The sequence below is a fragment of the Artemia franciscana genome, chromosome 5, assembly GCF_032884065.1.
Source record: "Artemia franciscana chromosome 5, ASM3288406v1, whole genome shotgun sequence".
NCBI classification, from domain to species: domain Eukaryota; kingdom Metazoa; phylum Arthropoda; class Branchiopoda; order Anostraca; family Artemiidae; genus Artemia; species Artemia franciscana.
In genome coordinates this window covers 40561673-40576281 of record NC_088867.1, presented here as the reverse complement: position 1 = coordinate 40576281, position 14609 = coordinate 40561673, and the positions used below count along the sequence as shown (strand labels likewise).

Here is a 14609-nt window from a genome sequence, read left to right as displayed (position 1 = left end):
ACTTGATGAAACTTATATATTTAAAATCAGCATTAAAATGTGATTTTTTTGATGTAGCTATTGATATCAAAATTCAATTTTTAGAGTTTTGGTTACTATTGAGCCGGGTCGCTCCTTACTACAGTTCGTTACCACGAACTGTTTGATAATATGCTTTTGATTTTTTTTTTTATTTTTGTCTTTTCAAATATTTGAATTATATCTTTCAGAACACTTGATGTTGATAAAAAACATACAAGCTAATTTAAAATCTACAAAATCTAGATTTGGACGCCTTGATAATACAAAATCAAAACATAACGGTCGAAAACATTTGTACTGGTAATACATTCTTTATTATTTCTTGCTTAATGCACAACTTATTTACATTAACAATACTAAATTTAGCCAATAATTCTTGTTTATTTTAAAGGGGGTCCTTGGGACTATTTCAAGACGTTATTTTATTATCCTAATCCTCTCTGTGTTCAGGTATTAACATAAACGTGAGAAAGATAAAGCGAAATTATGTGATTAAGAGAGTAAAAGTGCCAAGAGTGTGAGCGTGCGGTAAATAAAATGGGGGAAAGAAAAAACAGAAAGAAAGTTCGATGACACCGTTTGTACACGTGCCTGTATTAGCTGCAAACATCCATTCAGTAGCAAAACTCGCACATGTATTTTGGCGAAGCCTTGCCACAAGTTCCGCACTACTTGGTTTCCCTGAGGACTAGAAACTCTCTGATAAAGACCTTTAAAGCCATGATAGATTGAACAGCTGCCAAATCATGCCGTGAATTAACAAGAAGTGCTTTGTCATGCGACAAATGCTGTAAGCTTGCATTTAGCCTGTCAGGACTGTCTTGCAGTCACTCTGGTAAAATGACTTGCATCTTTACCGGAGTTATGGCTGAAATCAAGGCCAAATTAGCTTCCCTTTTTATTTCATCCTCAATTCAGAAAATATTTTCCGTTTAATTGCACTTTTTCTGGAAACATGGATAGTGTTATGTTCCAATTTTGATGACTGTAAACTGATCAAATGCGTTTTCCATCGGCTATCTGGATTGTAAAAGCATAGTTTGGATTGCCGAAATTGGCGTCCCGTTGACTATCTTATTAGCTAATAGCCACTACAAAGACATTTCATCTGAATCCTTAGCTATCTTTGTTAATAAAATCTTGGTTGTACGATCAACAATCGCTGAGCTCAAGACTTTCCGTGGTCCAGTTGTAATCTTTAAATTTTTGAAAATTTTGAGATGTCACTGGAAAACCTCGTAAGGTTCACCTATGAATCTGTAGTGCATTTTCTCAAACACAGCCTTTTGGAGATTCTCTGTATTATCCAGTTCTATGGTCTCCATGACCTCCATGGTATTACCAAATTTTAGAGGGCTGGACTTTTTAAATAGAAAGGTATTTTCTGGAAGATTATTCAATTGTTAGAGGTGCATCTTTCGTACCTCAAAATGTGCAAGTGACAGTAATAGAGTTGAAGTAAGAGCCTATTTAACGGCAGACTCTCTGCTAGGATGAGATGAACTTTATTGATAAGTTTAAGTTACCTTATTACTTGCTTTTGGGTTTTTTTTTTACTCTATAGAACATTAAAAAGGACACATTCTACGATGATCATTTTAGTTTCTTTGAACTGTCTATGTAAAATAGTCTCCTGAGCCTGATAGAACACTACAGCCAAATAGGTCACTATATTTCCAACTTTCTTGACAGGAGCTAAAACCTTGTAGATACGTGTTTAGTTATCGAAGTTTCACCCATTTGGCCCAAATCGATATATTGATCACGATTACCACACAAAGTTAACAATATCAACAAGAAATTACAACATTGTATGCACTATAAAAATTTGTTTATTAAATAAAAAAAGATAAAATCGTTTAGTAGTCCTTGATGCTATTGTGCAACGTCCTTTTAGTATTGTCACATGATTTCTCTTTTAGGTTTCCTAAGCAATCAAGACGCACAAATTACAGGAAACTATGGGATGTATGATCAAGTTATGGCTTTAGATTGGATTAAGCGACACATCTCCATATTTGGTGGTAATCCTAATGACGTGACGCTATTTGGACAAAGCGCTGGAGCATCATCAGTGCATATGCATCTTATTTCACCGTTAAGCAAGGGTAGCCTCTATTCTGTTTTGTAGCAGTATTGTAGCAGTATAGACACAAGAAACTTGTACTTACTTGTATTTACTTGGGTCACGTTCGAGCCTTGTCCAGGCCCATCGTGGCATCCAGAATTTGTCGACATGCGTCTCTCCATTGCTCTCTTTCAAGTGCGATTGGCTCGATCAACTGGATCCATTGTCTATTCCATCAGTGCGGGAGATAGGGAGACACAAGAAAGGAAAGGAGGGATTCAGATTCCTGAAAAATATAACTTTTTCTGGGGTGAACATTTTGGGGAGTAGATTCTTTTTAATGCCTTTGATAGGGAGTACAATATAACAGCCTATGTAAAGAGCAATATGGGCACAATGTATTATTATTTTATTTTGTTTCACAAAGGCATCCCCCCACGCCCATTTTTTCCCCAAACCCATCCAATAAAAATTTTGAGACAGGCATTTGGTTCAGTATAGTTGAAAGATCCAGCAATAATGTCTTTGGGGATTTCACCCCCTCCCCGCACAACATTCAGGGTAAAGGCTATAAGGTATGCTAGTTGCCCATTGTTTACATATAAGGTTTTTATTGAAGGGCTGACCCTATAAATTTTGGAGGAAGCTCATTCGATTGGAAAGAGGAAGTTCTAGAACCGCCTTTAAGAGTCAAAAATGATCAGAGGGTAGCTAGCCCCCTTCCCACGCCTTCTTTTTCCCAAATTTATCCGATCGATAAATGGAATTTTTAGACCACCATGTTGTTCAAAATAGTTCAAAGACCTTCCATATAACAATACATCTCAGAGCCTGGGGGCAAGGGTTGTAAGTTATGCACTAGAGGTATATATTGTTCTTACGGAAGGTGAGGTCGTATAAACTTTGGAGGAGGCTCATTTCAATGGATATTGAAAGTTTTAGTTCCCTTTTTTAGTGTCAAAAGTGACCGAAGGACAACTAACCCCCTACCAACGTCCTCTTCTCCACAAATGTATGCAATTGAAATTTTGAGGTAGCTATCTTGTTCAAAATAGTCCAAAGATCAAATAGCAATGCCTCCAGGGCGTTTTTATTGAGACTGAAAGTTCTAGTACCCTTTTAAGAGTGAAAAGTGCAACCAGCTCCCACTCCCAATCCCAATCATTTCCCCAAAAAACATACAATCTAAATTTTTAGACAGCTATTTTCTTCAGGATCGTCGAAAAATTTTGTAATTATGTCTTAAGGATATCTCCCACACACACAGCCCTCAGATCAAGCGGTGTAAGTTAGGTAATTCGTCCATTTTTTACATACAGTATATTTTATTGAGAAAGGTGGGTATGTTTGACCTTTACTTTTCAAAAAGACAAAGGACCTTCGGGTGACCCTTTCAGGGGATGTTGAAGAGAGCGTTGAACTAAATCAAAACATGCCGTGTTCATACAGGTTGTCAAAACGGTTTAGCTCAGAAATGACTGAGTAATTCCGAGCTTTCAAGAAATCATAGTGGAGATGATCAATTGACCAAAAAGAGAATATTTACACGCTACTATTACTACTACAACTACCACTACTGCTACCACCGCTACTGCTGTTACTACTACTACTTCTGCTACCACTATTACTACCGGTACTGCTACTACTACTACCACTACTACCAAGGCTGAAGATATTGAAATTAACTTCTCAGGAAATATTGAGGGAGAATTGAACTAAATCAAAGCATAATATGGTGCTCAAGTGGAAGTTTCGCTTAAATCTCCATCATAACCATCATTTAATGCTAATTTACCTAATTTTGCATTATTATCATCACTGAAATCGGCCTAATAATTACGGAAAAGTCAAAGAAGTAACGAAATGAAGTTAGAAAAACTCTCTAGTACAGAATCACGAGTAAGAAATAAAGTACAATAGTAATAAAGTACATAAAATAATAAAGTATAATATAAAATATATATATATATATAATATAATAAAATAATAATAAATTACAAAATAAATACTAATTTTAGGCTTTGATGGTCGTATGTTTTCATTGGCCCATATCCACGACGCACATCTATTAATTTAATTTTTTTATTTATTTTATTATAAACTCACCTACAGCAACACAAAAAACCAGCTGATCAGAGCGTCTCATCAGATTTAGGATAACCGTGAATAAGATATTAAAACAAAGGGAACCTAAATATGAAATATACTGTTTTTATATTGAATTAAAAAATGGGGAGGGGGCTTCTCCCAAACTTTTTGCCACTCCCCTAAATTCTTGATATACCTTTTTTGGTATTTTTCTGAAAAATACCCTTTTCTGTATTTCCTAGAAGAATAGAGAAATGTATATTTAAAAATAAAAAACAGCAAAACTGCCCTCCCCCTTTGATTTTGCTTACCATCCCATTATTTTCATGAATTGAAGAACCCCTAAATAAATCACAGTAAAGCCTGAAAGTAAATGATGTTTTACATATGGGTGCTACGAAGCCCTATGAAACCCCCACTCTTTGTGGTAAAGTATTACCATTCATCTCTGACAAAATTCAGAATGCAATGCTCAAGCATTTTGGTAGAAATATAATAAAGCTTGGGAGTAAAAATATAGTCTTGTTTTTCGGGTAAAAAAACAAACACAAATGGTCAAACCTCTTGGCTCACTTCCTACACACACACCTACCTATTTAAAAGCCATATTCGAGCAAGTAAAATCAAAATGATTATCTTCCCTTTACCAACGACCTTTCATATGCCGCTACTGAGTTAAATGACGTCAAATGCGATTAGGTAGCAAATAAATTAATGATTGCAAAAACCACAAAAATGCTGTATTTGTTCCATTAGTGTTGTGAAAAGCCATTAATCATTCACTAAACCTTAATAATGTGCTCAGTTTTAACCGCGTATTAGAGGTTAAACGATAAATTGTTCAAATTTAAAGGAGATGCGAATTCTGGGAGACCCTGTGTAAAAAGTATTTTATTAAAATAGATGACACTATTTTCCCTCTTATCTACTTTTACCCGACGTTCAATATAGCTTATTGTAATTAATTGCGCAATTATCGAAACTAAACTTTTTGTCAAAACTTTTGGTATTTAAAATATTGTATTTATTGTAATTAAATATTGTATTATATTCATTAAGTTTAGTGTTACCCATCAAAGGATATGAGCTGGAGAAAATCTGTCAGATTTTTGAAAACAAGGGAAATACCCCCTAGAAGTAAAAGAATCTTATTGAAAATAACACCGTCAGATTCAGCGTACCAGAGAACCCTTCTGTTAAAGATTTAAGCTCCTGTCTACAAAAATGTTAAATTTTATATTTTTGCCAGAAGAAAGATCAGGGATGCGTGTTAATTTTTTTTTCTTCAGGTCGGTCAAATCGAACCAAAGGTCCTAGAATATCGTTATAGGGCTCATTCGAACATAAATTGGTAGTTATAGTGCCTTTTTGTTAGAAATTGGTAGTATAAGTGACCAAAAATTGTTGAAGGGTAACTAGCCTCTCTCCCACGCCCTTTATTCCCAGAAGTCATCTGATCAAAATTGGAGATGACCACTTTGTTCAGCATAGCTGATAGGTACAATAACTATGTCTTTGGAGATGACTTGGCCCCCCAGAACCACCAGAGGAGGGGCTGAAAGCTATGAAATTTGCCCATTATTTACATATAGTATTTGTTATAGGGTAGTATACCGATATTTTTCAGGGGGGAGAGATTTTCTGGGGATGGATTTTCTACGGTGAAAATTTCTCATCGGGATGGAAGTTTTGGGCGTGTACTTTCCAGGTGAAATTTCACGCGGGGGCAATTTTACAGAATTCACATACGAAGTTCGTTTTATTTGTCTTACTTTGTCGTTGGCAACCCTCTTTCAATTGTGCAGAGGCTTTGGGGGAATTGTCTGGAGGAAATTGTAATTATGTGGAGGATTCTTACGTGGGGGGGATTCACATGGGAGAAATTCTCCATCGGGGAACTATCACCAGAAGAAATTCTCAATGGAGAAATTTTCTTTGGGGGGGGGGGGGGGCTTTGAGGAATTTTGTCCACTCACCAGGATTCCCCTTGACCTAAAAAAATCAGAAATTAAATAAAAACAAGTCTTTTTTTCAAACGAAAGTATGCTAAGGAGTATTTTTCAGGCGGAATCCTAAGCAAGAAATTTTTGAGGGAATTCGCAGCGAGGATGGAATTTCCCAGAGGCTACTTCCTGGTGGAGAAATTGATGCAGGAGAAACTTTCTATGGAGGAATTTTGGGGGGGAGAGATCTACGCAGGGGGCGAATTTCCCGGGATTATTTGAAAAACGATCAGAAATAAAAAAAAAACTGGTTTTCTGCTGAAAGTGAGGAGCAACATTTAAACTTAAAACGAATAGAAATTGTTCAGTATTTGGGAGCTGCCCCTTCCTAAATACCCCGCTTTTTACGCTAAAGTTTAACCAATTGTCTCAATTCTTTAAGAGTGATTCCTGAAACACTAAGGCCGTGTATCTAGAATCACAATTTTTTTTATGAGTTTGTAAAAAAAAAATGACTTAAAAATGAATTAAAACTTTCCTGTTTAAATAACTTAAAATTTTCGCATTGCCAGACCGGTAAAAATAGTTTAGAAAACTTTAAAAAGGGAGGGAAGAAATAAAATTTCAATTAAATTCTGTTTCATTGATGATATATTGATGCAATTTTTTAAAGACTAGGGTCTGATGTCTATTATTCTTTCTCAAGGGGGTTTCTCGGAGTATTATTTGCCCTAGGGACAGTGATACCAATTCACAGAAATATAGTGGAGGGGGGAATGTATTATTTAGAATGTAGGAGAGGCATTTTTTTTTCAATGGAACGACAAAAAATGTGTTTCCCTCTGAAAAAAACAAAAACAAAAAAAGTATTTCTCAAAATCTGGAAAGGGGAGAGGATAAAAATATTGGCCCTCACCATCCAGCCGACACCTCTCCCTAGGAGATACTTCTTGAGTCCGAGGGGCTGTCACTTGTGTAACTACCAATATGAAGGCACGAATCACTGTCTCTTCCCTCTTAACATGCCCTCTTATACCAAATTCTATGCTTTTTCCAGCTCATGTTGTGAGGAACCAGATGGCAATAAGTGTAGACGATATTTCTACCAGTAGATTTTTAAAATTCTAATAATATATGGCAAATTAAGATTTTAGCTGATGATCATCAACTGGTGCTAATTCCATGGCAATCAGAATGACCTGCTGATCCAGGCTCTGCAATCACCACTTTACGAATAACTACTTATTAGGAACTTATAGGAAAAAAAAAAAAAAAAAAGGGTAATTTTGTCCTAAATCTGTGTTAAAAAGTTTACTTTTTTCGCATTGGTTTATTTTTATGTAGTTATTGTGTATGTCCAAACCACTAAAACTTTAAAAGTTCAGGGAGGAGGGGAACTAGAAGATCGTTTATTATGAAAAAACTGCGTGGGTGGGGTCTGTATTTTCGGTTAAGGTTGTATTTTAAAGCATTTTTAATATTACTGTGAAAAGTCTAACTCTTTTCAGGACAGTTTGTTCTTGGTATGTACCTCTCCTTGTGGGTAGTTTAATTTGCTGAAAAAAATCTTTTTCAATTTTTTTTGTGTATGGGTCTCAATGGTGAAGCCCAAAAGTTGAATGACCCCGAAATTTATTGTCACCAAGTTACATAGTTGAAAAATAAAAACCTAATACCATACCGGGACAGACACATGAAACGGAGGATAGTTTTTGCCCCCCTAATCTTGTTAATTTTACTATTCTTGCTATATTGCCATCATAATTCACATATTTCATGCTTTTTAAATTTAATAAAAGAAGACAGAACCCGATTGGCTCTTTTTGATAAAATTATACTCCAGTGAAAAGGACAAAATTTTGAGTCACAACTTTTTTATAACTCTGTGGTAACTGTCAAGCATCCTAAAACGCAATAACTTATCCACTCGCAAGTCAAATTTATGTTATATAATATACCAGTTGTGTAGCTTACCATCCTATGAATTGCTGCACCTGATTTAGTGCTGGACATGTTGAAATCACTTCTTATTGTGATTTTATTTCACAAACATCGCACAACTTTTCAGCCTAGCCATTGATGACACCTACCATGCCTTAAATTGATGGAAAAATTCAATCCCAGTTGATGTCAATAAGCAATGAATGAAACAAAAAATGTGCATTTTGTATTGCAATTAGACAGGGAAGGGGGAGGGGTGAGTGTCAGTTGATAAGATCCAATCCTTGCTTTAGTGTCTTGCATCATTAACCAACTGGGTCGTTCTAGGACTTTTCCACGGAGCAATTACTCACAGCGGAACAGCACTAGATCAATGGGCCATCCAGAGAGATGGAAAGAATTTTACGGCCCGGCTAGCAGAAAAGGTTGGATGTGCAGAAACATCTCTCGAACTTAAGGAGTGTTTGCTTGCCTTACCTGCTGAGAAGATTGTTCAGGTGGATAGAATCTTAAGGGTAAGCTATATTATGTTTTTACTTCTTAAATTTCAGTTTAATGACATCTATTACTTTATTTGGGCTTGACCCTACTAGTTTTTTTAAGCTAATATGCATCTTTTCAACGGATTTAGTGGCTACTCCAGCACTAAAATCGCACTTCCAATTTAATTTACATCAAAGCCACCGTCGAGGTAATCGTTTGAAGAATTCGTAATACATTTTGATTTTCAGTGTTTCGTGGTGCCTTTTATTCCGACTTGGAATAAATAAAAACAATAACGCTAAATCTAGCCTTGAAGTCTTTAAAACTTATCAAGGAAAGAAGGACAACTTTCATTCTTAACGAGATAACGTACGTAACATACTCAACCATTACATATTATTTTGATACTGAAACCGACGAAATGAACAAATCCTAATACTGGCAAGCCCACAGGGCCACATCCAGTATTTTTAAGGGGGGATGGGGGTTGTTTATCACAATAAAAATTTTTACTATGTTTTTTACGAGTTGGACAAATATTTTGGGAGGGGGGTTCAACGTCCTCCCCCTTCCGGATGCGGCCTTGTAAACCCATTCGACTATGCAAATGATAAAAAATAATGTTACTTTGATAGAAAATGCAATAATATTGCTTGAATTTTTACTTTTTGAATTCATTTAATACCGCTCGATAGTATAAATATTAACTCTTTAAATGTTAGTATGAATTATAATGTATTTTCGTGGAGGTAAATTTAAATATAATTGTTTAACACAAAGTTAGCCAACTGTCAGCATTTATTCTGTTAATCAGTTGACTTCAGTGCTCCTTAATTATCTTAAACACAGATAAACTACCGTTTTGTTCACCAAATATCATCAATGCACATTCCATTTTGAATTTGCCACTTGAATTCATACTGTCGATATTGACGAGGAACTTAACGGATATTCTTTTTTTCTGTCGTCAAAGTACGACAAAACATCGACATGATGTTTTACAAATCAAACGTTATCCGTGTCGACAGAAAATCAAATAAAACTACAAATTCCTGTCGTGTCGCAAGAAATTCTAATTGAAACGTGGCTCGAGATATTCTGGCTAGTAGCCAAGAATTGACTGATAAATAGGCTTATCTCAGCCAAGGTTGTAGCTTAATTCTAATGGCAGCATAACTTGGCATCAAACTCCAACTTTTTTCGACAGTTTTCTTTTGGAAAACTACGAAAAGAAATGAAAATGCAAGGCATTGTAGCAGATGAGCTAATGTGAAATCTGGAAATTGAGTATCTGATAAGAAGGATACTTATAATAACAAAAGTACAGCCTTATTCGGCTACCCTTGAAACGGTCGAATTTGTGATTTAAATCTCGATTGCACATTCTGTGTAATATTTTTGATTAGAAAAGAGTTGGCAACGCCTATTTTTTTTATCTAGTATTAACCCAACTTGAACTCTGGATGGGACAGTAAAAATAACTACGGATTTGTATTTCTCACCCTAGGCTAGGTTGCAAGGCTAGGTATGCTAGGTCCATATCTTGACCTGGCATAATTTTTTTGTGCAAAGGTGTCACTAAAACTGTTTTGTTTGTATTTGTACCGAAGTTTTACCTTTATCCAGTTTCAGTTTTATTATAAGTATCTATCTTTTCAGGTTAGGATTTTGAAATGGCAAATTTTCGGCTTTAGTGGTTTAGCTACTTATGCACACAGATTTCTACTTCCAAATCATGATGTTTTTTATGGCTGTTTGATTCTCACCTGTCTTCTTTTAAATTTTGAAAAGCTTTAAGCTTTCCGATTCTTTCAAGATTTTGGCCTTGTTTGGGATTAAAGCATAAATCTACAGTAAAATAATTGCAACTCAAGAAACTCAAGAAATCTTGATTTAGGCAATCAATGTTATCTGTCCCACTTGATGCCATTTGGCGAGCAATGTGGCTTGAAGGGGAAAATATGCCACTTAGTAGACAATGCCACTTGAGGGGGAATATCGGTACCACTAGATGTCACTCGATGGGAGAAATATGCCACTTAGAAAAGTGTCAGTTGTGGGGAATATCTGCTCCCCCTCCATTAAACTCAACCTCCATTTATTTCAACCCTAACTCAATTGAAGCTAACCCAAGATCTGAATGAAGGTTGATCTGAGAGGGAAATGAATTGCATGGCGTTGAATTGAATCGGGTACGAGTCGAATGGGGCTGAATTCAATGGGGGTTGAGTTGCATAGGGTTGCAACGAGGAGGGGTTGGATTGAATGAGGTTGAGTTATAGGCACACCCGAATCCATTGTATATGTTGTGTTTTTAGCTGAGAAAAAAAAATGGTATATTTAACTATTTCTCACGCGTCACCAATTGACAAAATACTACTGATTATTTCAAAATTGACGCGAAACGGGAAACAAATGTGCGAAATATGTTTTGATTCTTGACTGCAAACCATTATTTATTAATAGGTAAGGCTAATCCCCCGAAATCTAAGTGTCCAAATAAACACTTTTGGTGACTTGTAGCCACTTTGTGGTCTTAACAGTAATTATCCACCTGAAAGCTAAGAGTTAGTTTTTATTCATAGTAGGTTTTCTAAGCAGGGGCACTAATAATATTGGATTTAGAAAAAATCCAACACTTCCTGAATGGCTAAACTTCGATGGAAGTTCAATGAACACTAAAAGAGAAAAATTGCAACCCTGTCCAAATTGTGCTTTTCATCCCTAAGTAGTTTATTAAAAGATAGATGCTTGATAAAACTTGTGAAACTTCAAAGCTTCATGAAACATTCAGTAAAGAGAGAAAAATGTTTTTGACCCTAGGTAAGCCTGTATTTTTCTTTCTCTAAGTAGTTTATTTTTAACAAGCAAGACAATTCATGAAAGTTCATGACAATTCATTAAAGTCGATGAATATTGCCCTACCCAAGATAGCATTTTTCTTTCCTAGGTAGTTTATTAACAAGTAAGATACGTCATACAAGTTCATGAAGTTCAATGGGAGAAAAAAAATTGCAGATCCACCCAAAATCGTATTTTGCTTCTCTTAGTAATATATTATGAAGAAATACAATCATATACAACCCTATAGGTTATAATCACAACCCCATGAAGAAAGAGACAATGCTGCCAATTTTTTGTAATAAATATTTTAATAAGCTAATCACCGACCATTGCGTTGGGAGGGAAGTTTTGTGCCCGGAGAACTCATCTACGCCACTTGTGCTACCTTACCATACGGCTGATGAGGTTGCTTGCACCGAATCTTGCTTTGAGAAAAATCTGATTTTATTTGTTTTTTTTTCTTTAGGAAGAAAACAATGCACTTGGCAATTTTAATTTCCTTGGTCCCGTGATTCAGAATCCTTTTTACGACCAGTCCCTTCCCCCTTTTGTCTCGGAAGAACCATCTTTGTCACTTCGACTTGGAAGTACTGCACAAGTGCCACTGATGATGGGTGTTACAAGAGATGAAACCGTTGGATATATCGGAAGTAAGGAAATGTGTTGAACCTATTCTAACCGTGATTCTTTTTAACCCTTTTTGGACTATCCATCACGTTTTAGTTAAAGATCATTGGGCTTGTTTTGTGCCAAATATATTGAAGCACTTTGCTTCAGGTAAAGCTAGAAGAACTGAACACATACATAAGGAAAAGAATAGCGTGGAGAGAAGACGAATTGGATAGAATTAAGGGATAAAAAACCGAACATAAAAAAAACACAAATTTAGTTTAGGACCTTTGATACGCCCTAGGGCAGACAGGTACGCATAAAATTCCATCGGAACCCCTTCCTCCTCCTAAGAAATGTCCAGATTACAGTGGTATACCTTATTGTTCTATATATGTTGTATAAATTATGTGTGTTTTGGGATTTTGTCAATCTTACCCATGTTTTTACGGACACAAACAGGAGAGGGGGGGGATTAGTATACAGGTGCTCCCCCTAAATCCTAAAATTATCTGAGCGCATTTTTTATTTCAAATATCAAGGAACTTTTTAATTTTTGGCAACCCCAACCCTCCCTCCTCGAAAACAAGGTTCAAATCCAAAAATAAATTTCTAAATATGATCATGGACAAAAGAAAGTAATCTTAATACAAGAAAAGACAAAAAAATCGAAATAACTATTAATACAAGGGAAAGAAAATCTCTTGTCATCGGACAAAAAACCGGGAATAAATCAATATTATAAATGTTTCAAAAAGGTCAAAGTGCTATTTTTGCGTATTTAATGTTACAGTTCCACGAGGCAACAGTGACAAAAATATGTTACTGCTCTAGAAATTTGATAATTTTTTATCTAAGCCTGTGAAAGGTCGAAAGTCCCTAAAACGATGACTAAGAAAAATTGAATTATGTGCAGTATTTCTGATAGATATAATATTTGGTTTTTAAAAGTGTTTGGTTTGGTTTTGCAATTGGGTAGGAGACTTACGTTTTTGTTTGATCACTAGACTGAGCTCCATTTGCCAGTGAAGCTTTAAGTAGATTAGTCAAGGAGTTTCCACCGAACAATTTTGGATTCAAGAGTGGATAAGTGCTGCTTGTTGCTCATTTTATTATTTTGATAACTTTTGATGATTCACTTTAAACTTAATGAACTTGAACAAATCACCTTGAACAAGAATTTTGATGTAAACGTTTTTTTTTCGGCTAAAACTCCTTTTTCTAAGAGTTTTGATTGCTATTGGTACAATAGGAATCTCGAACCGGTGTAACTCAATCCTTATTTAACTGAATCCCTGTTTAAATAAACCCCATTCAACTGAACCCTCATTCAACTCAACTCCTCTGGAACTAAATTCTCATTTAACTGAATTTTTCCCAAAATCTGCTTTTTCTTCTTCTATCGCTTACAAAAATAGTTGGAAGTTGGATTGTTTGCAATCGTTTTGCCAAATTTTGAAGCAAAAAAAAATCAAAATAACTTTGTATTTAGTAATAACAGACTAAAAAATCTAAATATTTTTCTGTTTTTCTGCTCTCATGTGAAATTTTTATGCGTAATCCAACTTTGGAATTTACGCAACTACAATTGACAACAATCTAAGACGTATTATTCTTTTTTCAGAATATGTCTTGACAAAGAACAACAATAATCCGTTGCTCACACGTGGAATTGTCATCGAACTGCTAAAAACTCAAATAGGTAAATGTTCTTTTTCTGTACAAACTAAGAGGTATCAAAACTGTTACACTTTATGATCTTTATGGCTTTTTACTTATTTTCCTAAGCTTTTCCTAGCCGAGTGGATAGACGCGCTGGATTTAGGATCCTCTGCCCGAGAAGACGAGAGTTCGAATCCTACTATACCCAATTATTTGGATTGGGACGGGATCAGTGGCTTGATTCTGTAAGCTTAGTCAGAGTCGACCCACTTCTAAATGGGTACCTGGAGAAATCTGAGGAAGGTAAAAAGGAAGGGTGTGCAAAATCACAGGATGGACGTCCCCCATCTCCCCATTGCACCTCCTGTTGAAGGACCTTGAGACGGATATCAGCACCGTCGGTCAGGACCTTAAGGGTTTAGTGCCGTAGGTTTCTGTACTGCGAGACTGAAGCTGAAGAAGAGTTTTTTCTGAATCTATAATGTCGGTATCACAATTTATTGATATAACAGGTCAATTGTAAATGCTTTTGGAGACCATGACTGATTAAATTAGATCAACTATGAATCTTTATGAGTCGAAGAACGCTTGTTTTCCTACTTGACGACTTATTGAAGGTTAGCTATCCTTTGTCAACCCTAGTAACTATAGAAAAAAAAACTCGCTTCTGAGTTAAGAAAGGACGACTTCCGATCTTGAATCAATAAATATAATAGTTAAGTCAGGCTTTTTTAGTCTGATACACTGTCTGACATTCGACTTTGTATCTACAGTAATGTGAATAGTTTCACCAGTTTTTTGAAGCCACCACCTAGACACAAGGTTGCCACCTCTAGTGATTTATCACTATTTCGAGTAATTTCTTACATTGCCTAAACAAATAAATCCCTATATCGGCACATAGATCAGTAAATTAGTGAAAAAAGAAAACACTAAAAATTGCTAAAATC

The 14609-nt window shown here is 35.7% G+C and overlaps 1 protein-coding gene across 1 annotated transcript in view; it reads left to right on the top strand.

The window, feature by feature from the left end:
* Positions 1 to 14609, top strand: part of LOC136027403 (uncharacterized) — a 65588-nt gene that overhangs the window by 22403 nt on the left and 28576 nt on the right. Inside the window, exons 5-8 of the mRNA XM_065704633.1 lie at positions 1944 to 2129; positions 8389 to 8576; positions 11855 to 12038; positions 13622 to 13699. Of these exons, the coding sequence (XP_065560705.1) occupies positions 1944 to 2129; positions 8389 to 8576; positions 11855 to 12038; positions 13622 to 13699 (636 nt within the window). The remainder of the gene's footprint in view (positions 1 to 1943; positions 2130 to 8388; positions 8577 to 11854; positions 12039 to 13621; positions 13700 to 14609) is intronic.